This window comes from Thalassophryne amazonica, chromosome 16 (genome assembly GCF_902500255.1).
Source record: "Thalassophryne amazonica chromosome 16, fThaAma1.1, whole genome shotgun sequence".
NCBI classification, from domain to species: Eukaryota; Metazoa; Chordata; class Actinopteri; order Batrachoidiformes; family Batrachoididae; genus Thalassophryne; species Thalassophryne amazonica.
This window is the reverse complement of record NC_047118.1, coordinates 68,177,774-68,204,894: the sequence shown is the minus strand read 5'-3', so window position 1 is coordinate 68,204,894 and position 27,121 is coordinate 68,177,774. Positions and strand designations below refer to the sequence as shown.

At 41.5% G+C, this 27,121-nt stretch overlaps 1 protein-coding gene across 1 annotated transcript; it reads right to left on the bottom strand.

Annotated features, from left to right (window-relative positions):
* Window positions 1-1,047: 1,047 nt before the first annotated feature.
* LOC117528153 (pyruvate dehydrogenase (acetyl-transferring) kinase isozyme 2, mitochondrial-like) lies at window positions 1,048-26,701 on the bottom strand. The gene is made up of 11 exons (XM_034190730.1): window positions 26,456-26,701; window positions 24,664-24,805; window positions 22,455-22,526; window positions 21,072-21,259; window positions 20,883-20,972; window positions 18,277-18,354; window positions 18,117-18,193; window positions 12,191-12,289; window positions 4,786-4,896; window positions 4,596-4,709; window positions 1,048-1,595 (listed from the first exon to the last, which is right to left on the bottom strand). The coding sequence occupies exons 1-11, from the start codon at window positions 26,583-26,585 to the stop codon at window positions 1,449-1,451; spliced, it is 1,248 nt and encodes a 415-aa protein (XP_034046621.1). The 5' UTR covers window positions 26,586-26,701; the 3' UTR covers window positions 1,048-1,448.
* Window positions 26,702-27,121: the final 420 nt, after the last annotated feature.

The window sequence follows — 27,121 nt, the reverse complement described above, 5'->3', positions numbered from 1 at the left end:
CTCAGCAGGTGATTTCATTGATGATCCGGTTTTATGTTTAGGGGAGAAGCTCATCAGCAAACCCACCTGCTGAGGTGATTGGTTGCAAGGAAAGCCTGCACTGTCTTGGCCTTCGTTGCCCACCCCTTGTCTAGAGAGTTCCCATCATCTTGCAGAATGGGGCAAACATACTCGTATGCCCTCTAGACTCTAGAGGACTCTAGAGTGAAAATTATTACGCCACCATCTCCCTTGGATAAATCTTAGTGTTTAATTATTTCAATTGCAGATTAAATCATTAATTTTCTGCTGCTTACATTGGGGAAAATAAGTATTTGATCCACTGTCAATTTTGCAGGTTTTCCCATCTACAAAGAATTGATGAGGGTTTTTCAAAACATTAATATTATCATTATTGCATAACTGGCTGAAATAACAAAGACAAACTGGATTATCTGAAAGTTGTTTTATTTTCTGACTCTTCCTGAAATTAAAAAAAGAATCCATCAAATACACAGTTTAAATAGACAGTATAGGCAAACGTGTGAGTCAGTTTGTTTTGGGTATGTTGGGCAGATCATCCATCATCCATCAACCCCAGGGTTGGTGGTGTGATTCCTGTCCCTCCTGTATGCATAGAGTGCTATGAACAGACCAATGCCTTGCTCAGCAGCTCTGCCACCATTAATACTGTCTGAGCCAATGAGGGACCAGTTTTCCGAGTAGGCGTGGTCTGTTTGCAGTTACAGGGAAACCATTTATCCAATCTGTCAAATCGATGACTGTTGCTGAAAGAAGAATGTGTTTATTTTATAACTTTCTTAGAGGCCTGAAATGTCTCACATATTATCTCTTTTTTCCAAATGAAATAAAACAAGAACTTAAAAATCACACAACTTGCTCAATTCAAACATAATGATGCAAAATGCAAAGTCCCAGTTTTATCCTGATACACAGGCATATAAATATAATGAATATATTTCACCAAACTGAAAATCCCCCAAAAAATAAAAGATCGTACAGCAGCCCTCAGTGAGTTCTTGGGAATGTCCACATCATTTGTTTTCAGCTCCATGTTGGAAAGTTGTTGAAGTGGAAGAAACTGCTGGAAGAGGAACTGTTTTTTTTTTTTTTTTAAGTGGAACTGCTTTTTTCCTCATGCACTAGGAATACATTTTGAATGCTGTTTCCAGGAGGCAGAAATTGCTCATTCAAACACCCTCAGGATCTTCAACACAGGTTGAAGGACGCTGTCCACATTCTGGACTCGATCATCTTTTCCTTTGACCTCACATAATCAGGAAACGGGTGCTGACACACGTGATCAGACGTCCAATCAAGGAAGTTCACAGGCAATCAAGAGCCAGGTGGTTGGACATCTCTTTGATCTCCTTGGCTGTGTTTGGTCACTTCAGTTCCTGTGGAGTTCCAACAGGCAAACAGTTCATGAAAGGTGGCAAATTGGCACCTCATGACTTGGAGTTGCGGTAGACCGTGAGGTCTAGTGGCTCCTTAGTGGGAACGCACCAGTCATCTGCCTCCAAGCTCATCTTATAATGACGCATGGCAGTCTGATTAAAAACTGGAAGCCTCTCCACTGAGTCTGTAGACAACGCCTAGAACAAGAGAAACAAAAAGATTTAAAAATGGCCATTTTGGGCTTTGGATGTGGATCCATTTTAAACAATCTTGCTTGTGTACTTTGCATCAGTAAAATGTGAAAGGGCTGCATTTATATTTTCCATCTGAATTAGAAGCTCAAATCCTTTACAGTGATGCTTCCCATTCACCCAATAATGTCACAGCGCTGCCATGCAAAGTGCTCACTACACACTGGGAGCAACTCCAGTGTGAATGGATTAAGGACCTTGCCCAAGAGCCCTTGGTGATTGGCTAGTCTGGCTGGGGTTTGAACTAAGGATCCTCTGGTCTCGAGCCCAACACTTAACCACTAGACCATCACCTCTTCAGCAGACAGCATATGGTATTTTTATGTTTTATGTTTTTGGTATGGTATGGTATGGTATTTTTATGTTTTTTATGTTTTTTAATGGTTTTCTTATGATATCAATTGTTGTTTCTTTGGTATAGAGAATAAATGAACAAGATTTTGTTGTGCTGCTCCAGGCCACCACAGGAGGTTTGACATGGGATCCAAATGTGGTTTGGGAGCTCTGGGCAGTTTTGAACAAGGGGTGTTTTGCTTGGAGAAATAATCACGCTTACTGTGCTGTCACACAATAGGAACTACTCTGAAAATATAATATACATCAAATTTTGCTGTATTAACATATTTTTGCAAAGTTTGTTAATGTGAAAAAAACCCATGTCTGTTTAGAACTGAGTAGGGTATACAGCGCATCAGGAAAGTATACACAGTGCTTCACTTTTTCCACATTTTGTTATGTTACAGCCTTATTCCAAAATGGAGCAAATTCATTTTAACCCTCAAAACTGTGCTCACAACACCCCATAATAACAACATATTTTTTTTTTATTATTTTTGCAATTTATGAAAAATAAAAACCACAAGTACATAAGTATTCACAACCTTTGCTCAATACTTTGTTAATGCACCTTTGGCACCAATTACAGCCTCAAGTATTGGTGCACCTATCTTTGGGCAGTTTTGTCCATTCCTCTTTGCAGCACCTCTCAAGCTCCATCAGGTTGGATGGGGAGCGTCGGTGCACAGCCATTTTCAGATCTCTCCAGAGATGTTTGATCAGATTCAGGTCTGGTCTCTGGCTGGGGCACTCAAGGACATTCACAGAGTTGTCCTGAAGCCACACTGATATCTTGGCTGTGTGCTTAGGGTCATTGTCCTGCTGAAAGATGAACCGTCGCCCCAGTCTGGGGTCAAGAGTGCTCTGGAGCAGGTTTTCAGCCAGGATGTCTCTGTATATTGATGCATTCATCTTTTCCTCAATCCTGACTAGTCTCCCAGTTCCTGCTGCAGAAAAACATCCCCACAGCATGATGCTTCATCTAAACATGACATCTGGCATTCATTGTCTCTTCAGACCAGAGAATTTTGTTTCTCATGGTCCTTCAGGTGCCATTTTGCGAACTCCAGGCAGGCTGCCATGTGCCTAAGGAGTGGCTTCCGTCTGGTCACTCTACCATACAGGCCTGATTGGTGGATTGCTGCAGAGATGGCTCTCCTTCTGGAAGGTTCTCCTCTCATCCACAGAGGAATGCTGGAGCTCTGACAGAGTGACCATTGGGTTCTATGTATAAATGTCCTGGTAGTCAGGAGAATATGAAGAGTCCTGCTGATTCCGAACTATTCCATTTATGGATGATGGAGACCACTGTGCTCATTGGGACCTTCAAAGCAGAGGTAGTCGTCCTTCTGGAAGGTTCTCTTCTCTCCACAGAGGAATGCTGGACCTCTGACAGAGTGATCGGGTTCTTTGTCACTTCTCCCTTCTCCCTCTGAGAAGTTGTATTTTTAACACATTTCCAACTTTCAAAAACTAATACATTGATCTTGAATAGGTTAATCCTAATGCAAAATTATCAGGCTGAACTGACAATTGTCATGCTGCTGTCAGCTGCTGAACAGTTCACATCGCTCCAGATTGCTCCTCGACATCGGACTCTGTGCCGTGAAGTTCCGCAAAAAGGAGGAGGAGACAGAGAGAACCAGATGTCTGGCTGCACATGGCTCTCCTCTGGCTGAGACTCATTCTCCCGAATATCAGGCACAACAGCAGGTGGAACACCTGCAGGAGCAAGCTGCGGAGCATTGGAACGAGACTTAGCCGACTTGACATCACTGTCGTCTTTCGGCAAACTGCAGCAATGAAACTGAATGCTGTGCAGCAGGGTTTAACTGTGCGCACGTGAGAGAAATGATTGCGGCGCGCAGTCAAATGTGACACCTCGTTACAATTTGTGTCAAAACTTGACAGTTTCCGTGTCAATTTGTAAACACGAGTGACAGTTTGGGCTCTAAGAACCATCACAGGAACCGCTACGAACGCTGTCACGCTCTATTAAGGATCACCGCTAATCAAGACGTATCAACATGCTCAGTTGCGAAACGACACGACATGAGGTGAAATGAGGGTGGTGCTTGACATTCATGGACGATTTTTTGACAGCCAAAAACATGCTCCACGAACATCATGCACCGACACGCACTGTTAAAGCATTAAGTCACATTAAGAATGTCAGGAATGTGCTGCGAAAGACAGAAAAATGACATTCGTAACGTATCCTGCCTATGTGTAAACGCAGCATAAAGTCCAAGACATATTCAGTAGCAGCTTTACCATCAGAGAAACTCGTCCACAAACTACCACAAAAGACTCCAAGTTGTCATCGATGTTAAAGGGGGCAAAACACGGTATTAAGGACTGGGGTATGTAAACGTTTGATCAGGGTCATTTGGGTAGTTTCTGTTGTCATTATGATTTAAAAAGAGTAAACACAGTTGTTTGACAATAAATGGCTTCACCCAACCACTACCATGAGTGAAAAAAAATTTGTGTGATCATTCATATAGTGGCCAAAAACCAAAAATTCTGCCAGGATATGTAAACTTTTGAGCACAACTGTACATGTACTGTATGGTGCAGTGCGCAGACGTGTGCATGCTCTGTGGTTACCTTGAGATGTATGATGGCATCAGTGCCGTTACCCTCCATGGAGTAGAGCTGCAAGTCTCCCTGAAAGTAGCGAGCGTACAGACGGGAGATGGGCAGACCGTATCCAAAGCCGGCCTGTGCACACACACATTAATGTACGTCAGTGCTGTAAGATCACTGGAATGTCGACGTGTTACAGACTTCTGCTCACCAGTGGAGCTCTGTTCTTGTCCTGTATGCAGGGTCTGGGAGCTGTGGAGTACATGTAGCTGAACAGACGCTCCGTCTTCCTGAAGGGAACTCCGCCTCCTCTGTCGCTCATCTGCACAGAGAATCACATTAGAGAGACAGTTTGATGAATGATGCAAACAACATAACCCTAAAAACACACGTTTAACTGCTTTGTGCAGAATGATGCTGTCTGTTGTCCTGTTTACAACATTTTTGGAATTGTCAACACAAATCTCAATAACTCAGTGTGTCAACAAGAAAAGACATGGAACCCGGTGCTGCAGCTACTGTGTTGTCAGTGTGAGGCTAAGTATATGCAAACATTTTCAATTCATGGTTAAAGTATTTCATAAAACTAGATAGCAGCCCGATGCTATCCATTAAACACATATATAAGTAAAATACATCATTTGTTGGCCTGACAGACTGGCCACCTGTCTCAGGTATACACCACTTCTCGCCCAATGAATGCTGTGATAGGCGGTGGTCCCCGCCCGTCCCGTGACCCTTAACTGGATTAAGTGGACCGAAGGATAAAAGGATAGAAGATATTACTTGTTTTTCAACAACTTTTAACAGCTTTATATCCTTCTACCATATTTTCTGGAGTATAAGTCGAATCTCTCTCTCTCAAAAAAAAAGCATAATGAAGAGGAAAAACATACATAAGTCACTCTGGAGTATATATGTCACATTTATTTTTGAAACATATAGTTAACAAGAATTCAAGAAAAAACAATTTGCAACAATCTGACAATGGATTAATGGTACGTCTGGAAAGTATTCACAGCGCTTCACTTCTTCCACATTTTGTTGTTACCTTATACCAAAATGGACAAAATTCATTTTTCCCTCAAATTTCTACTTACAATACCCCATAATGACAACATGAAAAAAAATTTTGTTTTTTGTTTTGTTTTGTTTGGTTTTTTTTTGTTTTTTTTTTGGAAATTTATAAAAAAAAAAATAGAAGAAGAAATCACATTCATTCATTCATTCATTTCATTCATTTATTTATTTATTTCATTCATTTAAAAGAAAAAAAAAACAAAAAACAGAAAAGCAGAAATAAAGCATCTCCATTACCAGAATGAAAAGGAGCAGAGAGAAGAACAAGTCTTATATTTTCTGCCCCTTTTTACAATACAATCTTTCAATATCCAGCGTCATTTTTCAACATTATTTAACAGATTGTATTTCTTTAACTTGTCACATACCACTGACTTATTTCATAATTATGACCATTATTAAATAGATTACATCTCTGACAGGTTACATTTTTAAACTTAAAACATTTTATACATTATTAACAAATTACATTTTTTTTTACTTCCTTACAGCCCACTAACTTATTTTATAGTTTCATACTTACTTAATACATCTAGTTTAATACGTTTTTTAAATAATTTAAGCGACCTTAATTCTTTAATTTCTTTGTTGAGATTGTTCCATAATTTTACACCATTTACTGCAATACTCCGTTCTTTTACTCTGGTTCTGTATCTTGGTTTTCTAAAGACTTCTGTTCCTTTCAGTTTATAACTACTTACTCTTTTCTCAAACATATTTTGAATGTTTGTTGGTAAAGTATTTTTATTTGCTTGGTACATTGTTTGTAATATTTTCAAATCGACCAAATCACGAAATTTAAGTACCCTGTACTTAATAAACAATGGATTAGATGGATCTCTAAAACATGACATAATTATTCACACCCTTTGTTCAATACTTTGTTGAAGCACCTTTGATGAATGGACTGCATTTATATAACACTTTTCCATCTGCATCAGCAGCTCAAAGCTTTACAATAATGACTCACATCCACCCATTCACACAGACACACTCACACACTGATGTCAGGGTGCTGCCATGGAAGGCGCTCACTACACACTGGGAGCAACTAAGGGATTATCCAGTCTGGCTGCGTTTTGAACCAAGAATCCTCTGGTCTGAAGCCCAGCGCTAAACAACTAGACCATCACCGCCCCACAGTCATCTCCCCTTGGCAGCAATTACAGACTCAAGTCTTCTTGAATATGATGCCACAAGCTTGGTGCACCTATCTTTGGGCAGTTTTTCCCATTCCTCTATACAGCACCTCTCAAGCTCCATCAGGTTGGATGGGGAGCATCTGTGCACAGCCATTTTCAGATGTCTCCAAAGATGTTCAATTAGATTCAGGTCTGGGCTCTGGCTGGGCCACTCAAGGACATTCACAGAGCTGTCCTGAAGCCACTCCTTTGATATCTTGGCTGTGTCCTTAGGGTCATTGTCCTGCTGAAAGATGAACCGTCAGTCTGAGGTCAAGAGCAGGTTTTTGTCCAGGATGTCAGGATGAGGGAAAGCTGAATAGTCTCCCAGTTCTTGCCGCAGAAAAACACCCCCACAGCATGATGCTGCCACCACCATGCTGCACTGTAGGATGGTGCCTGGTTTCCTCCTAACGTGACCATTCACGCCAAAGAGCTCAACCTTTAAATCTTTGTCTCATCAGGCCAGAGAATTTTGTTTCTCATGGTCTGAGAGTCCTTCAGGTGCCTTTTGGCAAACTCCAGGTGGGCTGCTATGTGATGTTTATTAAGGAGTGGCTTCCATCCACTCTACCACTACCATACTCTACCATACAGGCCTGATTGGTGGATTGGTTGGAATGGTTGTTCTTCTAGAAGGTTCTCCTCTCTCACAGAGAAATTCTGGAGCTCTGATAGAGCTCCAGCATTTTCCTCTACTCGCACCCATCTTGTGTGTTTTTCTTAAGAGCTGGCGTAATGTGAATTTCTCCACTGTGAGATCAATAAAGTCTTATCTTATCTTCTGATCGTTGGGTTCTTGGTCACCTCCCTTGTTGATGTTCTGTTTGTACGTGCTGTTTTAAAATTTTATTGTATACAAGGTCTGTTAGAAAGGTATTGGACCTTTTTATTTTTTGCAAAAACCTGATGGATTTGAATCACGTGTGCTTGCATGAGCCAACCTTGAACCTTCGTGCGCATGCGTCAACTTTTTCACGCCTGTCGATTGCATTATTTTCTGGTAAGCAGCCTTTGTGTGAGGACAGGTGTAGTGCGCTCGGTGGATTTTCATTTCAAGGAAAAAGACGGAACGACTGGAGCAGCGCCGCATCACATTTTGCCAGAAACTGGGCGACAGCCAGGTGGAAACCATTCAGATGATTCAGACGGCTTTCCGTGACAATGCTCTGGGCATCACACAGATTAAGGAGCGGTACAACCGGTTTAAAGACGTCCGCACAACGGTGGAGAGCGAGCCACGCTCCAGTCGCCCATCAACATGCTGAAATGACCAGATCATTTCCAAAGTGAACGCTGTGGTGATGCGGGGCCGTCGTGTGACTATCCGAGAAATTGCGGAAGAGGTGGACATCAGCACTTTTTTGGCACATTCCACTGTGACAGAAGATTTGGCCATGAAAAGAGTTGCAGCGAAATTCATGCCGAAGCTGCGGACGGCGGAGCAAATGTGCCTCCGTGTTGAAGCCTCACAGGACATGTTGTGACATGTTTAAAGGAGATTTTGTAATGAAAGACGTGCGGACGGATTGGCGCGTCGGCAGGCAGCCGGCGCAGCGCACCGCCACAGGAAAAACACCTCCGTGTTGATAACCATTTGTAAAAACCAGGTGGCTTTTGATGGCTTTCAGTAGAGTGAGTATCTGAGAAATTGTTTAACAGCTGGACATGTTCCAACTTGTCCTTAAGGCTTCCAACGGAGGTGTTTTTCCTGTCCGTACGTCTTTCATTACAAAATCTCCTTTAAACAGTGGAATGTCCGGATAAACTGCTGATCCCGAGCTCTTCTGAAACTTCTCTGTTCTCTCACGACATCCTGGGTCAACAGAGGCTTAAATTTGGAGGTTTTCAGCTCGAAACAGGCTGACGACGGCGCCTCGGAGCACTGCGCGACGTCCCACTCCGTGGGAAGTCCTTAAAGCGACAGTAACACCCCATAATCTCTCATCAGCCGTTAAAATTTTCACCGAAAACCAGCTGAATTTCTCGAATGGTGTCCACTTCGATCTGCCTCACAGGTTCTGAAAAAATTTTGATAAAGCAAAGCGCCAGTCTCTCAGGAAGAAGTCAGACAAAGGAATTCCGACGAGAGGGCTGGACCACTCCTCACTCAAAGCCTGCCCACAGGTGAGTGACGTAACCGACAGGCGTGAAAAAACTCACGCATGCCCACGAGGGTTCAAGCTTGTCTGATGTAATCACACGTGATTCAAATCCATATATTTTTTGAAAAAAAAAAAAGGTCCGATACTTTTCTCACAGACCTCGTATATTTAAAGCCATTTGATTGTCCACATGATGTCTCCAGAGATAAAGTCATAACTTAAATACAGGTTTCACTACAGCATTACTTCCGGGGTAGGACTACTACATTTTTGTTTTGGGGAAGGGTGCATTTACATAATGTAAAAAGTAAAAATGACATTCCTAGCTGCTCAATAATAATAAAAAACTGTACATTATTATTACATTATTATGATAATATTCTAATATTCAGTTGAATATTCCAAAGCCTCTTATCCCTTGCAGTTATGTTTTTTGTTTGTTTGTTTGTTTTGTTTTGGGGTTTTTTTTTAATCTTTAAATACATTTTAGCACTGAGAAGCTACACTCCCAACTAGAACTTCTAACTGGAATGGCTATAGCTATGCAACAAAAGCAAAAAGCTGATGGAAGTTCCTTCTTCAAACCAGGTGATTATTTGTCATTCACACTGTGAGCCAAAATGGTAAACAAACAAACAAAAAAGGACTCATTACTGCATTTCATTCCTATCGGGAACAGTTATTCTGCCAACATCTGCATATACCTTTTTATTTTATTTTTAACCAAGTTGACTGTCACATATGTTGTCCTACACCAGACCAAATTATAATGTGGGAAAACTCCATTTGATCATAAAGTGTATGCAAAGGACAAAACAAGTAATACATACATTTTCCAGAAACTTGTATTTTGCAGCTGTCAAGAAAATTTTATCTTGATAAAATAAATCCTAGAGTCCATGCAAATAGGATCTGAATACTGTATGGAATCTTAAAATAAGAGTAAATTTGTCATGGATTTATTTATTTATTTTTTCTGAGGTTTTTGTTTTGTGTTTTTTTGTTTTGTTTTGTTTTTTTGCTCTGGGTCAAAGCTACCCAAATTATTTCTGGCTGCGCCCCTGCTGCTGAGGTGATCAGTTGCAAGGAAACCTGCACAGTCTTGACCCTTCATGTCCACCCCTATTTTAAAAAATATGCCTGTGTGATTAACATGGAAAAAAAAAAAAGCTAGTGAGAAAATGATCTGTAGGTACCTTGAACATTGGCACTGAACAGAGGTCGGGATTAGTTCACGTGGCCCTTTTTACGCCAGATGCTTGCTCAACACCACTTGGCATCATCAAAGTTTATTGGACTGTAGTCTCAGAAAATGAAAAGCTGGACAGTGTCAGATTATAAAGTTTTTTCCACCAACATCCAGACATCAGACATCATAAATGCGGTTTCAGTCTCAGACTTGTGCTGTTTTCTCTTATCCAGGTCTGGAGTTGTCTTTCACATATGAAGCTCACAACAGGACACGTCTGTGCCTGATGTGTACTACCCACTGGAAATACTGAGATTTTAATCAGGGTAAACATGGCACCTGGATAAAGTGTGCAACAGGAAGGACATGATGTTGCACAAATCATTCTTTCTTTATCTTGAATTAGTTTGATCATTTTAAGATGATGATGATCATGAAGTTGAATGAATGAATGTCTGGATCAGTCTTGACTAAGGGCCCCCTTCACACATAGTACAAATAGGTACAGCTCAGGGCGACTCACGGCGGAACAGCTCGTATGAGCAAACCACGAAAACATTGAGCCAGCGGGCAGGCGTGAGGCAGGCTGCAATAGATTTGTGCATGCGGGAACACAGTGCGAGCAAAAATAAAAAAAATTTAAAAATACATGCCACCCACAGGATTCAAATCTGCACTTTCCAAAAGCTCTGATTGCCAACCAGAAACAATACCACTGAGCTACCATCACTGTCCTGTAAAAGTTGGAGGAAAATGCTTGATATCAAGAAGGACGTGGACGTAGTTAAAATAAATAAATAAAGCCACACACCATATAAAAACACTGCATTTTATTGAATCTCTCTTATCAAGCAGGCAATACGAGTATGAGCCATCTGTTCCTCTGTAGATGACCCATTGTAACAGATGTACAGTCATGAAATGACATGAATGATGAAGCAGTTCACTCTTATCATGTCTACATCTGCTGGCAGTGTGTCCAGCCTGCCCCGTGCGCTTGTCCTGCCAGACACGCGTGTCTTGTGAACGGTAGGACTGGCACCGCGTCATGTGGAACAGAGCTCACATGGGTGATGTGACATTCAGATCACCCACTGCGTGTTATGATCTGACGGTCCGTTTCATCTAGGGTAGCTTGTCACTGTGCGCACTGTGCTCGCGCTTGCTACAGAGACATATGTTTTTATGCATGTCCACGTGAGGACAGCAAGGAGACATGCGCATCACAGTGCTCAGTTGTTAGTTCATGTCTGTCCAAACACAGTACCTGTTCCCCAACTGGGACGTCCAGAACCACACATCTCCACAGGTGCTCCTGTGGGCGGACACACCCGCTGTCAGTTCAGCGCACACACCAACGTGTCACTGTGTCTGTTTGCAAAGCCACAGTCGTGGGGGTACTTAGACAAATTTCACATCCAGCTTGACAGTGATCGTCTGCTGGCTGTTGTCATGCTAATAGTGCAAATGGCCACACATTTTCTAAGTGCCAAATGAGCAGTGTTCCTGCGTGTCACCTGGAATTTGGCCAACACCTGCCGCGAGAGGGTTCAATGGGCTCTCAGAGTGCACAGTCTGTCTTTCATCCTCTGGTGTGTGCAAATAGTTGTAGCAACAGGTGTATGAGGCACTGAATATTACACGAATTGCATATAATTCCTGCTTCATACGCACTTCATGGGGCCCTAACAGAGGCTCCTGAATCTGTTTGTCTCTGCCATCAGACGTTTTCATTGGCGTTTTTGTGTAAATGGCCCCTCTTTACACTTAATGCGCGTTCAGTATTCTTACAACTTCTTGTCAGTTGCATGACATGGTCATGAACATTAAATGGACTCTGATGTTTAAATTTCTACAATATCATGTCAAACTGATTGAGGCATTTGCATTTACACATGCAGCTCCACGGGGGAATTTCGAGATAAGTTAAGGGTTATAGTGCGTCTGCGGAAAAAGCTTCAGTCAACTAACTGCGGAAAAAAACATTTCTGTATTTGCCTTTGCCTTCGTCACTACTAAGACCTTTGATCGCCTCTTTGACATGACCGGCAGGGCACTCACCTTGATTGACAGGTCCTCTCCTCCGAGGGCAAACATGACCTTAATGGGTGGGAGGGTCCTGCTGGCTTCATGGGTCTCGACAGTTGCTCTCATAGAGTTCTGCAGATACAGAAAGGTTTAAATCCTGTTAATTAACTAGCAAGGTTCATGACGTTTCAGCCTAGAGTTAGTCAATCGAATAATAATAATAATAATAATAACAACAATAAAATGTATTTATTTAGTACTTTCAATCAATCAATCAATTTTATTTATATAGCGCCAAATCACAACAAACAGTTGCCCCAAGGCGTTTTATATTGTAAGGCAAGGCCATACAATAATTACGTAAAAACCCCAACAGTCAAAACGACCCCCTGTGAGCAAGCACTTGGCGACAGTGGGAAGGAAAAACTCCCTTTTAACAGGAAGAAACCTCCAGCAGAACCAGGCTCAGGGAGGGGCAGTCTTCTGCTGGGACTGGTTGGGGCTGAGGGAGAGAATCAGGAAAAAGACATGCTGTGGAGGGGAGCAGAGATCAATCACTAATGATTAAATGCAGAGTGGTGCATACAGAGCAAAAAGAGAAAGAAACACTCAGTGCATCATGGGAACCCCCAGCAGTCTAAGTCTATAGCAGCATAACTAAGGTATGGTTCAGGGTCACCTGATCCAGCCCTAACTATAAGCTTTAGCAAAAAGGAAAGTTTTAAGCCTAATCTTAAAAGTAGAGAGGGTGTCTGTCTCCCTGATCCGAATTGGGAGCTGGTTCCAGAGGAGAGGAGCCTGAAAACTGAAGGCTCTGCCTCCCATTCTACTCTTACAAACCCTAGGAACTACAAGTAAGCCTGCAGTCTGAGAGCGAAGCGCTCTATTGGGGTGATATGGTACTATGAGGTCCCTAAGATAAGATGGGACCTGATTATTCAAAACCTTGTAAGTAAGAAGAAGAATTTTAAATTCTATTCTAGAATTAACAGGAAGCCAATGAAGAGAGGCCAAACAAAAGTGCTTCATAAGTTTAAATATAATACAATAATGGTAAATGGACTGCATTTATATACCACTTTTCCATCTCCATCAGACGCTCAAAGCGCTTTACAATAAAGCCTCACATTCACCGTGATGTCAGGGTGCTGCCATACAAGGTGCTCACTACACACTGGGAGCAACTAGGTGATTAAGGACCTTGCCCAAGGGCCCTTAGTGATTTTCCAGTCAGGTTGGGATTTGAACCAAGGATCCTCTGGTCTCAAGCCCAACACTTAACCACTAGACCATCACCTCCCCTAACGTAACCTAATATAATACAATAAAAAAAAAACATGAAACATATAACAAAATAATTTAGAAGACGTCATGAATAAAATATGAGATACATAAAACAAAAATTGAAAACATAACTAAAATTTATAACCATCATAGACTGTAGACAGTCAAGAACAGAGAACAGAATTATTAAAAACCTCAACTCTGACCAAACGTTTAAATGAAACACGTGAGCAAATGGGAAACCCTCTGTGACCTACTGGTTTTATCTAATCTCTGGTACACAGAGGAGATAATATTATCATTTTGATTGTAAAATATTTAACACTAGCACAAATACACTGCCAGCTGTGATAGTTTCAGTATCAGCCTCTATTTGGTACAATAAGAGATGAAAATTTAAAAAGAATACATTGCTTGTTGGACAGAATCTTTATTTGCTTAATATAGCCAATATTTGCAGTATTATAAATGACAGATAAGCAAAAATGTCCCACAATGTTTAAGATATCTGGCAGCGTAGTAACCAAGTGGTTAGTGCACTTGTTTCAAGACTAGAAAGTTCCCGGGTCAAGACCACCCTTGTCCATTCTCCATGGAAGGTAGAGTTATGTCAGGAAGGGTATCTGACCTAAAATTTGTGCCTAATAATCGTGCAGATCCATCTGGGTTTTTTCAAGAATCCAACTGAACAAGTTCAAATAAATTCCACAGACATTATAGCTATCTATATGAATTTATTTTTGTTTTGTTTTGTTTTACTTTTGATACTCTGTGTGCTTCTTACCCAGTGTGCTGCTATACAATGCTGCTGGAACTTCCCAAGGAATCAATGAAGTTCTATATAATCTAATCTAATATATTTGAAGGGACAAAAACACATCTAAATACATAAAGGGCGGTGTCTGTCTGTCTGTCTGTCCGGGATAAACTCCTAAACTATAATATGTAGCCCTAAAAACTATATATTCTGAATCCTCATGACATGGGAAACAAACTGGTACCATTTTTTAAAAAAAGTTGAACTGAAAATTCCCCCCAAAATAGCCAGCTCTGGGTATGACCAGGGAGATTCAAATTTCCAGCCCTGTATATGTGTTGGCCATCTCTGTTTATTTAATCCCTTTCTACAGCACAGTCACTACAGCACAGCCACAGCACACTCAGCAAAACAACAACATGCTTAGGCTGAGACTGTGGGTATGACCAGGCAGATTCAAATTCCCAGCCCTGTATATGTGTTGTCCATCTCTGTTTATTTAATCCCTTCCTTCAGCTACTTTATGTTGTCAACTGTTACGCACCTGACTGTCCTGTAAAACCCAGTTTGCCTTCCTGTCTGAATACATTCGTTTTATGTTTGTAAAATTGCAATGTAAAAACAGTGAAATACACCACTATCTCAATTTTGATTCATTGATATTTACATTTACTGTTACCTACCTTTTGTGTGTAATTTTGCTATAAATCTGATTGCAAAACAAAGTCTGCATGAAGGACTTCAAATGTGTTTGTCTTTTAACCAAGTATTTCCACTTAGTTTGGGGAGTCCACCTGTTATAGTTCTGCTGGACAAACTTTAGCCCATTAACTATTCTATTTATAAGACATCAGCATTACAAAAACAAATGTTGGGCAGTTGTTTGATTAAAATGACTGGCATTTGGCTTATGTCTAAAACAGGTTAACCTTGGCGGCGCCGGGTACCCCAGCTAGTATTAATATATGAGCTGGTACATTTCATACAGTGTTCCACATGTTAAGCTGTTTTCAGTGTCTAAAATACTAAAATTCAAATAAGTTGTTCCCAAACAATTGGCCATGTATACGAGGTCTATTAGATAATAAACCGACCCTTTTATTTTTTTTTTTTAACTATATGGATTTGAATGACGTGCGATTACACCAATCATGCTTGAACCCTCGTGCGCATGCGTGAGTTTTTTCACGTGTGTCGGTGACATCATTTCCCTGTGGGCAGGCCTTGAGTGAGATGTGGTCCCGCCCTCTCAGCTGAATTCCTTTGTTTCACACGCTGCTCGAGACGGCGCGCGTTGCTTTATCAAAAATTTTTCTGGACCTGTGAGGAATATCCGAGTGGACACTATTCGAGAAATTAAGCTGGTTTTCGGTGAAAAGTTTAACGGCTGATGAGAGATTATGGGGTGTTTCTGTCGGTGTAAGGACTTCCCACGGAACGGGACGTCGTGCAGCGCTTCCAGGCGCCGTCGTCGGCCTGTTTCGACCTGAAAACATCCTAATTTAAGGCTTAATTCACCCAGGACGTCGTGAGAGAACAGAGAAGATTCAGAAGAGGCCAGCATGAGGAGTTTATGCAGACATTCCACTGTTTAAGGACATTTTTTAATGAAAGACGTGCGCGCAAATTCGCCGAGTCGTTTCCGTGACGTGAAAACCATTTGTAAAATTCAGGTGGCTTTTGATGGCTTTCAACAAGTGAGTAACTGAGAAACTGTTTAACAGCTTGGGCATGTTCCAACTTGTCCGTTAAGGTTTCCAACGGAGGTGTTTTTCCTGTCGCAACCCCCCACGGTTGGGTCCGGCCCGACATGCAACTCTGCCCGCACGTTCTTTCATTACAAAATGTCCGTTAACAATGGAATGTCCGAATAAACTCCTCATGCCGACTTCTTCTGAAAGTTCTCTGTTCTCTGATGACTTACTGGGTCAACAGAGCCTGAAATGTGGACGTTTTCAACTTGAAACGGCGAGACGCTGCCGCCTCGAAGCGCAGATCGCCGTCAGGCGCCGTGGGCCGTCCTTACGGCGACACTACCAGACCAAAATCTCTCATCAGCCATTAAAATTTTTACCGAAAACCAGCTGAATTTATCGAATGGTGTCCACTCAGTTGTGCCTTACAGTTTTGAAAAAATTTTGATCAAACAAAGCAGCAGTCTCTGAGCCATTCCTAAACAATGAAAAAATGACGAGAGGGTGGGCGACTCCTCACTCAAAGACTGCCCACAGGTGAATGATGTAACCGACAGGTGTGAAAAAACTCTTACATGCCCACGAGGGTTCAAGCACGTCTGATGTAATCACACGTGATTCAAATCCATATGGTTTTTGAAAAAATAATAAGGTCGGATACTTTTCTAATAGACCTCGTAAATAAAAATACAGACAGGTCTTGATAATGAAATTTTCATACTTTGCACATTATCTGTACATACATGAAGTATGTGTAGATTCTGTGCACACCATGTGACGTCTTTCAATGGTCCAAAACTGCATGACCTACAGGAAACAGCTGTGGCGCTTATGCTGCCAGTGATGTTTGCAGCCATGTAGTCGGGAGGCTTCAAACGTACAAACAACACATTGCTAACTTTCATACATATCCCTGGGTGTGATGAACCAAAGAGGGCTGCTTTAGATCACAGCCCTCTGCGGGACTTTAAACCCTCACCTTGACGCGCACCTGCTAAATCAGAGACTGCAAAGGCTGTGATTGGTCACTTTTACGTTTTCACTCCTTCCTCTCCCGTCATATTTTAAACATTTTTGCAGTGCACCCGCAGATTACATTTTGATCATGGATCAAATATATTTGGCAAAAAAGTCCACAAATATGACCAACTTTACAACATGAAGTCGGAAAAAGGCGCTCAAATGACCCAAAATTCATGGAGGAAATTGTACATACCATACCGTTGATTTGGAGGTTGATGATTGAGCTTTTTTCCCCAGCTCCAATTAGGCTTACATATTTCCTTGATTAAAAGCCTGACCTTGAATCAGGATCTGCCTCATTTAATGACCGGGTCAAAACTTCGTCTGAAAAAAATGAATGCCTATCTTAAATAAGTGCCGGACATTATGTGCATTAAAAAGATTACATTTGGTGGAGTCACTCTTTTTCTAAGTCTGCTGCAGAGTGGTACCTTAAAATCCAAAAGCCTAATTTATTCTTCTCCCAGCCCAGTCTCACGTTTTTGTTGTTATTGTTTTTGTGCTCCCGTCATGAAATGAGTCCAATTAAATTTTTGTGACAGGGGTTTTTTAAACTCACTATTACTAACCCTACTCCTACCCCCCAACCCTAACCTTAACCACCACCACCACCACCACCCCCCCCCCCCACACACACACACACACTTCTCTTTTAATTTTGTGCAGCCATCATGGAATTAATTAGAATGAATTTGTGCTGCCGTGATGAAAATGAGGCGCTTTTCGTCACAATATCACGAACCAATAGATTAATGTATATTTCGTGCTGATGAATCACGACTTGCCATGAGACCAGGTTGTCTTCTCCAGCTCTATGGCCATGCAATGTGGCCATGTTGACGTGCACATGATGGTTTTAAATTTCTCCATCCCAGCTTTATGCAATTTTCCACAAGAACAGTGACTTTTTCTGGATTAATTTGTCCCTCAACAAGCTCAATCATCAACATCCAAACAACGGTATGGTATGTACAATTTCTTCCATAAGTTGTTTGGTGCCTCCTGGCTGTAACTAATCCGATACATACATATAATGGATTTTGCCTGTTTTATACGTATAACGGATTTTGTCCATTTTATACATATAACAGATTTTGATTATAACAAACAAAATTCCGTGGTCCACCTGAATCCATTATATGTGAGACTTACAACAGTATATGTCACAAATGTCTACGTGATGCACAAGCAAGATAATTACCTTGAAAAGTTCAAAGAGCATGTGATAGAGGTGAGATGGAATGTAAGAGATCTGGATTGGCTCTCTGATGTTGTTAACTGGGACAGGGACAGTAAACAGTTAACACTTTAGGACCAAACACGTCACACGTCTCCGTGTTTACACCATTTTTGTCCCTTACCATTTCTCTGCCTGAACTCCAGCTCTGGCGCTCTGAGGTAATACTGCTCACAGAGCAGCTTCGCACTCTCATAGGCATCTAGAGTGGGAGAGACAGAACAACTCTATTCTTTGCTCTGCATCAACATGATAAACCTGACATAAAGATAAAAATCAGTTCATAAATGTAACATTATCTAATCAGTGCAAATGTTAAGGCTTCAGACACATTCGCTCTTCGTGTTCAAAAACTGCTGGTCCAAACTGGAGAAGAAACCTGTCAGCTGTTCTGCGACTATGTAGAGTTTGTTCTCATTTGTGGATTTGTTGGCAAGATTACCCAAAAACTAAAACCAATTCCAATAGAGCAGAACGTGAGGATGCCCAACCTTACTTTTTTCCTCCATTGTTTTGATTTCAGAATGAGCCAGGTCAGCGTTGACAAAATTTTATGGAAAGGTTGGACTCATGTCAGAATAGATTCTGATGCAGAGCTACGCAATTTGGATGCAATGTGGTGGAAATGTTGGTTGGATGAGAGGACCCAATAAATCTTGAGGTGCATCCACATAAAGGACAAAATGCAACCAGAGCAAACTGACAGCCTACTACCCATTTCATAGTCGTGGACTATATGGCCTAAAATTCATATCATGCATTTTTTTTTTTTTTTTACTTTTTGGACGGTGACCATATTATTTCACGGTATTGCTAGTTTTGCACTATATGACCCCTTTAATAATGATAATTTTAAAGGAAATTTTTAACCTGGGCTGGTTTAATTTTCAAATCTACTCAAAGTTAACATCTTGGTGAAAAATGTAGTGAATCAAAGATTTTTTCCAGTTTTATAGCTTTAAAAAGTCTGTGGCTGTGTTAATTAATTATTTCAGTTTAACCATTTCCATGACTACTATGTGTTATTGTGAAACTACTTTATAGTGAGTCATGCCAATAATAAAAATGTTTTTTGACTCACTAGAAGATGGGGGGCAGGGGGGGTAGCAAATGGTGGCACAGATCATCTCCATCTGTAGCTCTGATCACAGCCCCAGCAGTGCAGTGAGGATCAAAGCTGCACCAAATTGGGCAGCGCGGTCTCGTTTGAGGGTGAGTGCTAAAGGGTTAAAATATGACACATATGACACAATAATCCTACATCCGGGGACAGCCCTTTCTGAGTTTTTTGGCAAATTACATGGCAAACAAAGTGAAAATGCTAAGAAAAAGTGACGATGCGGTGGAACGTGGACTTGTTGAGGCGGTCCTGCAGGCGAGAGAATGCGGCTACTCTGGTTAGCTGTGTAGGCTAACACTTACCGACACGACCTCTCCCATTTGCCTCGTCTCCCCTTCTCCACTGGGAACTAAAAAAATTGCACTTTTCACAACTGCTTCGGTGATTGCAGGTGAAAACAAAACAGTACACTATTTTTCCCTGTGAAGTTATGCTGTGGTTGCATTGCGCGACGGCAGCAGCTGTCCCCATAAGTGGTCAAATCCCACGATATCATGCAGGTGCTCAAACGAGACTGTGCTGTCCTATTGTTGAGTGATCTCCAAATTTATGGATATCTTCATTATTTCATCTGTTATTTTTCCTTGGTGTATTAAAAAATTATTATCAAGGTGTTAACGGTACTGCAGAATCCATATAGTGGCGCTCTATCACACAGGAGATGACTAGTTGCAAGAATGAATTAAACTAATTAATTGAGTTTTTACCCGAGGCCAAAATATGGGGTTTGGGTATTGCGGAAACTTTGCATCCATCCGTCTGTCTGTCTGTCTGTCCGTCTGCCTGTGCTCAGTATAACTCTCGTCCTATTACTGCCAGGGTCTTCAAATTAACAGGGAACATTCTTGGGAGACAGACTTCTGACAAGTTCAAAGATGGCTAACCATGACCTATTTTAAGTGGTCAAAATGTCACATTCTTTCTACACACTCTTTCATTATTGATTACATGTTCATATGGCGGAGGGTAGTTTAGCATTCTGTTCTATTTTTTTTTAAACTATTTTTCAAGAACATTGGTGGAAATTCAGCTTGATATAACAGGAAGAAAACGTGTTGTACTTTTTGTTTGGTCTTGTTAGTACAGTCATAGTAGATGGTCACCCCACTGAGACCAGTCTGCTTGAGATTTTTTTTTCCTGTAATCAAAAAATGCTTGAGGCGGTTTTTCCTTATGACTACCACCAACGTGCTTACTCATGGGCTGGGTAAGGCCTCGAGCAGGGGTCACCTTCTTTGCTCCTGGAGGACAGCTGCCTTGCATGTTTCCCCACTCTTGCTGCTCCACCCACTGCTAATTAACTATGTCAGCCAATCAGGAGCTAGGAAACATCAGACCTGACTAATTAGCAGCAGGTCAACATGGAAAACATGCATGGCAGGATATCTTGAGGAGCAGGGTTGGTGACCCCTGGTCTAGACCTCACTCTTGAATACTGAATTAGGTTTGTGACCTGCCACCAAATATGAAAATCAACCTGGTAGTTCTTCCTTAAGTTCATTGACAAACACAACCTCCATGATGGAGACAATAAACTGGTATATTAGGCAAAATGTAATTTCCACCACTCAAAATGTGGGAAAACGCCCCACTGTCCTCCTCCTTCTTACCTTGGGCAACCTCCGTCACGTCACACATGGAGTCAATGCAGCCAATGGTGTTGGGGTGGGTGGGGTTTGTGCTACCACTGAAGACAAGAGCTGCAGAGATGATCATAGCCAAAAAATAAATAAAAATAAAATAATAATCTGTTGAAATTACAGTGAATTCGTGAAAGTGCAGAATGGTGTGATGCTCACTGTGCTGGTTGATGAGCATGCGGATGGAGATTCGACTGGTGTACAAGCGGTCCAGGAAATATTGGATGTTGTGGTCACAAGCACCATCCTGTGGGCCGAAGGCGTCTTTGTACTCGATTACTCCCTGAGCCATGGTGGGAACCACCTCGTTGTGCCGATTCCTGATTGCCACGAGTGCATGTACAAACCTGAGGTGGGAAGAAAAGAAAGAAAGAAAGAAAGAAAGAAAGAAAGAAAGAAAGAAAGAAAGAAAGAAAGAAAGAAAGAAAGAAAGAGCACAACAGAAGAAAAATGGAAAGTCCAGGTGAACAGAGTTCCCAAGTAGTGCTGGGTTGAAAAAATCAATTGGCTGATTTTAAATCAATTCTCGTTTTAATTCCCATAGATCGAGTCATGCATTCAAAGATCGATTTTTAAAAAATATATAATATGCACTTCCTGCCAGCATTATAACAGCATGCCTGAAAAAAAAATATGCTGCAGTTGGGCAGTTGCGCTGTTTGCCAGGGTGTGTAACAGGAAAAATTAAATGCCATTTGAAGATGTCAGTCATGACTACCAATACTGTTGATGTAGCAAGAAGAGAGAATCGTCCGCCGTTTATTTATTTATTTTATTTTATTTCACACAATAGTGTTTTTTTTTGGGGGGGGGGGGGGGGATTATTGTGTAGTATTAATATGTTGCATAACTAGACAATCAGGTAACAGTTCAAAAACGTTTTTAATAACACCAACCCAAATCGATATCGGATCGGATCAAAATAATAATTCTGAATCTTAAGAATCGGAATCGAATCGATTCTTGAAATTTGAATCGCTACCCAGCCCTATTCCCAAGGGCAAGAAAATGCAAAAAAAAAAAAAAAAAAGGTTCTACCAGACGCAAAGCAAACCTCTCATCAAGCTCCAGCGCTCAAACAAACCACAAAGATCAACAGACACAAATGACACATGCATGTGTACTTCAAGCTCATGTAGTCACATTAAACATGACAGTCAGTGTCACATAGAATATCTGAGGAGGCATTCAAAGCAACCAAAAATTTGTCTGTTGAGCTGCTTCATGTCTCATTTGTGTTATTCCCTCCGTTTTTGATGAACATGTGAGCAGGAGGAGCTGGTTTAAGTCTTGCATATCTCTTGGAGATCAGTCACTAAGAAATGTAAAGAACATGTTGAAGTAAATCTGCTGTCCTCACACACTGAGTGAGGGAAGTCACCAAGACCCCCATGGCAGCCCTGAAGATACAAGCTTTGTGGTTTGTCTTTTTCTTCACACACACACACAAAAAACATCAACAAGAAATCATAAAGTCTAGGATCTGACTTTCCAGAAGACCAGAGGTAGACTCTCTGTCTACTTATTTTTGGTTTCACTCACATCTCAAGGACACTTTGGTCATCAGGGTTCTGGTCCAGAAACTCCAGGATCTCCATGAGGCTCTGGTTGTACCTGTGAGAGCGAAGATGATTCAGTGATTCATCTGCATGCTGGAATGACACAGGGTTCCTCAGTGCTGATCCTCTGAATAGTTTTCATCTCTCTCCACAATGCTAGCAGATGATCTGGTTCCAGAGTACAGCCAATCCAGAACTAGAACTCATTACGTCCTGATTACACCTAATAAACTATAGCTCATCAGGTGCGTGTACGACAGGGGAGAGATGGCAGAGCAGGACTGAGGACCCCTGGTACCATGAGTACATTCTGTTGCTCAGCTGAGCACAGCCTGAGGGCAAGGAGCTTAGAGACAATGTAAACAACATCATCCGTCACAGACCCTGGCGTGCGTGTGTGTGTGCGTGTGTTTCCTGCACAGTACTGATCATCATGAACATCAGTTCTTCCAGTTTGTTGATTAATTTCTGTCTTTAAAACCAAGCAAACACATTTGTTTTGTGATGAGAAATTTATGTCTTGATGAATCCCTGAAACATCAGAGCATGAAGTCATGAACTTATAAAAAATAATAATAATCATAATAAATTTGGAATGAGTTGGCCAAATATAGAAAAAAATATGCAAAATGTATTTATGACAAATCCTTTCAAAATAAGAGCCTGAAACAATTTGAATCTGTGGCCTCTTGAGGTGTTGACACACTGAAATACTTTTAGCTGGATGTTCTTTGATCACAAAATTACCAAGACTACCATCATTAGAAATGAGTGATAATGAGGTCAAAGTTCAAACAACAGCAGGAGGTCAATAGGTCGTCTGAGCAGACTGTTTATGGAAAGTTCTTTATACTGCAACCTAATGCGAGTGCTGATGTTTTTTTGCATTTCACAAAGTTCCTTGTCTGTTTCAGCCAGTCTGACAGGCAGTCTTTTTTTTTTTATTGTTTTTTCTTTCTTTGTGCACAGGCTGTTTTCCCCTTCAGCAACAACAACTGGAAGAAAAATGAAAGGGGCGGGTATGAGGACGAACTGGGACAAAGTTCACCCGTCCTCCTCCTCCTCCTCCTCTCTGTAATATAATAGTATGTGGCCTTACAGTGTTTGTTATTCAGCCAGCAGGCTCTCTCTCCACATCCAGAACAAGTTATATTTTTGACAAACACACTTTCCCCAACTTTGAACTTATATTCGGATTCGTAATGATATTGATCAATCATGACTGATGAGTAATGTTAAAGTAAAATAAACTGTGGCTTCAGATCACCACCAAATTTTAGGGTGTTGTCTGCTTGCAATACAGCCATATCCCACAGGAGCTGGGTTCAAGTCCCGGCCATACTACTTGTTTGTGGACTTGGACAAAACGCTTCACCTACTGGCTAATGACTGGGGAAATAACCTGAGATGAGCTGGCATTCCATCCAAAGGGAACTGTAGGCTCTAGTCCACCTCACATTACAGAATCCAAGGATGAGCACCAACACCAATGGGCCTCAGTGCCTAATATAGGACATATTACATTACTGGCAGCTAGAAAATACAAGCCATGTCCAAACTGACAGGGGGACTCCCACAGCCGCAGTTACACTGTCACCTAATTTATGAACTTTCATCATCCAAGTGACAGAATCTGGTCAATCATAAATTGGAGTTTGATTAGACCGAAAACAACCCACCACACACAGAAAGTGGTCTTTAAAATCACTTTGCCAATGTGACCGTAAAAAAAAAAAAACCTTTAAATGGTGATTCCATCAAGTTATCTTTCATCTCAGAGAAATGTGTGTCACTTCCAAAGTTTATCAGCAGATCCGAGGAGCCAGAACACTGAAATTTGTGTTTGAATCTAATTTGGGTCATTGAGTCACGACCATGATTTGGGTTGGCACCGAGTGGACGGCGGGATGCCAACCCAGTGTGGTGGATTAATACAGGATCCAGGTGCTTGCTGCTTACATCATCCAAAAGCACAATTCTGGACAATCCTGCAGTAATGGAATTACACTGACAACAAGTTCTGGCCATATTTTTGATTACCATTAAAAAAATTGCTCGGATTATAATTCCGTTACTACCCTGAAAGCATAATGGCAGCTATACGTACCATAAATAAAGCAATTTATGGGAGGATATTAAAAGGTAGCAAGTAAGGAATTCCAAACGGAGATCTGGTTGTCTTTCAGTCTTACCAGCTCTGGACCAGCTGGACAGATGGCATGGCTAGCAGCCGGTCTGGTAGCAGGTTGATCTCCTTCATGATGTTGGACAAACGGACAGGAAGTTCCTGACGCAGGAAGACAAATGATGTCCGCTCACAGGCATTGATTGATCCTGGATGATAGAACAGCAAACACTAGATATTGAATTTTGTCATTTTGACAGTATCTGACAATATCGTTTCAGGGCAATGCTACACTTTGCAAAAATAATCCGTCAGTTTATTTACTGAAATGAGAAGCAGCAACCTACTGGAATGAGGAAATATTGACTCTCAAAAGATTTGTATCAATTTGTAAATCCAGGACCAACGAGGGGGTGATTGAGAAGTTTTAACCCTGACCCAGAAAAAGTAGATGGTTCTCCGTATTTTGCATTTTGAGAACGAAGTGGCTACGGACACGTACATCCGTATCTTCTGCGGGACTGCTAAAGGTACGGACTGAGGTTCACTGAGTGGACGTACGTGACACCGGTGGGAAATACACACGTGGAACAAGAGGCGAAGCTCTTAACAGACACAGAATATTTTACGTCCACTAATGCTTCAGCTGAACTGTGCTGTTTCTTTTTTCTCCCTTATTTCAGAAGCCATGACTGGCAACTGTCTTCTTGTGTTAGTGGCCTGTAAGCTCGCCGTCGTGCTGATAATCAATCGAGTACATTTGTTTAATGAAGCTGCTGTAAATTAAGAAATTCATCAAATGTAAATGAAGAAATTCATCAAAATATCGACGTAAATTACGAAGGTGTTTTGCTTCTTTCATCATCCATCCACCTCAAGTTCCAAACGCTGCTTTCTAAGCGAAGTGGAAAGAATTGTATGTGACACCGGACCTTTAGCCGCATATGGTATGGGGACGGACATATTTGCGCATTCTGATTGGTCGGTAAGACACCCTCCGTATCTTTAGAACGGTCTCTGTAGATACGGGTCCGTACCCGTAGCCACTGCCTTTTGAGAAACTAAGATATCTCAACATTTGATTGGTCAAAACATCCCATGTTCTTGAGAAGATAAATGGTAAATGGACTGCATTTATATAGTGCTTTTTCCATCTGAATCAGAAGCTCAAAGGGCTTTACAATGATGCCTTACCTATTCACATACCAAGGTCAGGCGAGGTGCTCACTACACACCGGGGGCAGTTGGGGGATTAAGGACCTTTCACGTGTTCTTGAGAAGACAAATGGACAGTATTTACAGTATATAGCGCTTTCCCGTCTGAATCAGAACATCAAAGTGCTTTACAATGATGCCTCACAGTCACCCATCAATGTCAGGCGAGGCACTCACTATACACCGGGAGCAATTTGGGGATTCATTTGGAGCCTTTACTGATTTTCCCATCAGACTGGGGTTTGAATCAAAGATCCTCTTATCTCAAACCCAACACTTAACCACTAGACCAACACCTCCTCGAAGATTAGAAAAAATAGAAGAATTTTGTAAAAAAAAAAAAAAAAAAAAAATGCACTGACACATATTCTGAAAGCTGAGATTGTTGTGAACACTTTGTGATATACATAAAACCTCAAAATGGAAATACAATTTGGTAAAATCTAAAATTTGGTAAAATCCCCCAGAGGGCTAAATTGACCATAGTTGTGCGTGGCAGTGGGAATGAGTTTGTCTATGCGTGGACCCTGTCCTCCCCATAACCCCCCCGCCAAAAAAAAAAAAAAACTAAAACAACAAAACCACAAAACTATAACTTTAAGTTAAAGTATAAATAAATATGATGACGTTATTTGTGCACTCACCAAAATCCAAGAACTGTTTCATGGACAGAGGAGAAGGTGAGAACTTGGAGAAGCGCTCGACGTGCTTGAGCGCGTGCGCCAGAGCCGCGGTCTTCATGAGAGAGCGGAGCGCCGTCATCTTACTGCTCATCCTCACAAAACAATAAAGAGGAACATCAAACTTTATAAAATGATGCTTTGCCCAAGTGAGTCCGCTGTCCGGTCCGCAGGGCGTCCGCAACAAAACACACACACGCACATACACATACACATACAGCGGTCACGCGCCGACTTCCACTTAATAGAATCCATCAGCCAATCAGAGAGCTCGGTGGAAGTCAGCCAGCCAATGAGATTCCAGTTATAACACTCTCGTACTGTAGGGAAACTGTAAACAAGAGCATGTGTCACATCATCATTCTTTGCGTAATGTCACCTGATAAACAGGTTAGACGAAAATTTAAATAAAATAAAATAAAATAAAATAATAACCTTTCGCACGCGCACAAACGCAACAATCCACACCATTAAAAAGTGCTTTAAAACGTTTGCTGCTCTGACTTTGATATTTGGCTCACGTTTGACAGCTTCAAGTGTTGACAGTCAGTCAAAACATGTTTACTGGGTGCGGAAAGGTGATGGGGTCGCGTCCCCGCGTGCGACGTGCAGATCGAGCGGCTATCCTCA

Excerpts from the sequence above, each read along its gene's own strand:
- LOC117528153 (XM_034190730.1), bottom strand. The coding sequence starts at position 26,585 with ATGAGCAGTAAGATGACGGCGCTCCGCTCTCTCATGAAGACCGCGGCT. Across the intron at positions 22,527-24,663 it reads GTCCAGCTGGTCCAGAGCTG|GTACAACCAGAGCCTCATGG; the intron begins GTAAGACTGAAA and ends TCGCTCTCACAG. Across the intron at positions 21,260-22,454 it reads GACCAAAGTGTCCTTGAGAT|GTTTGTACATGCACTCGTGG; the intron begins GTGAGTGAAACC and ends TTCCCACCTCAG.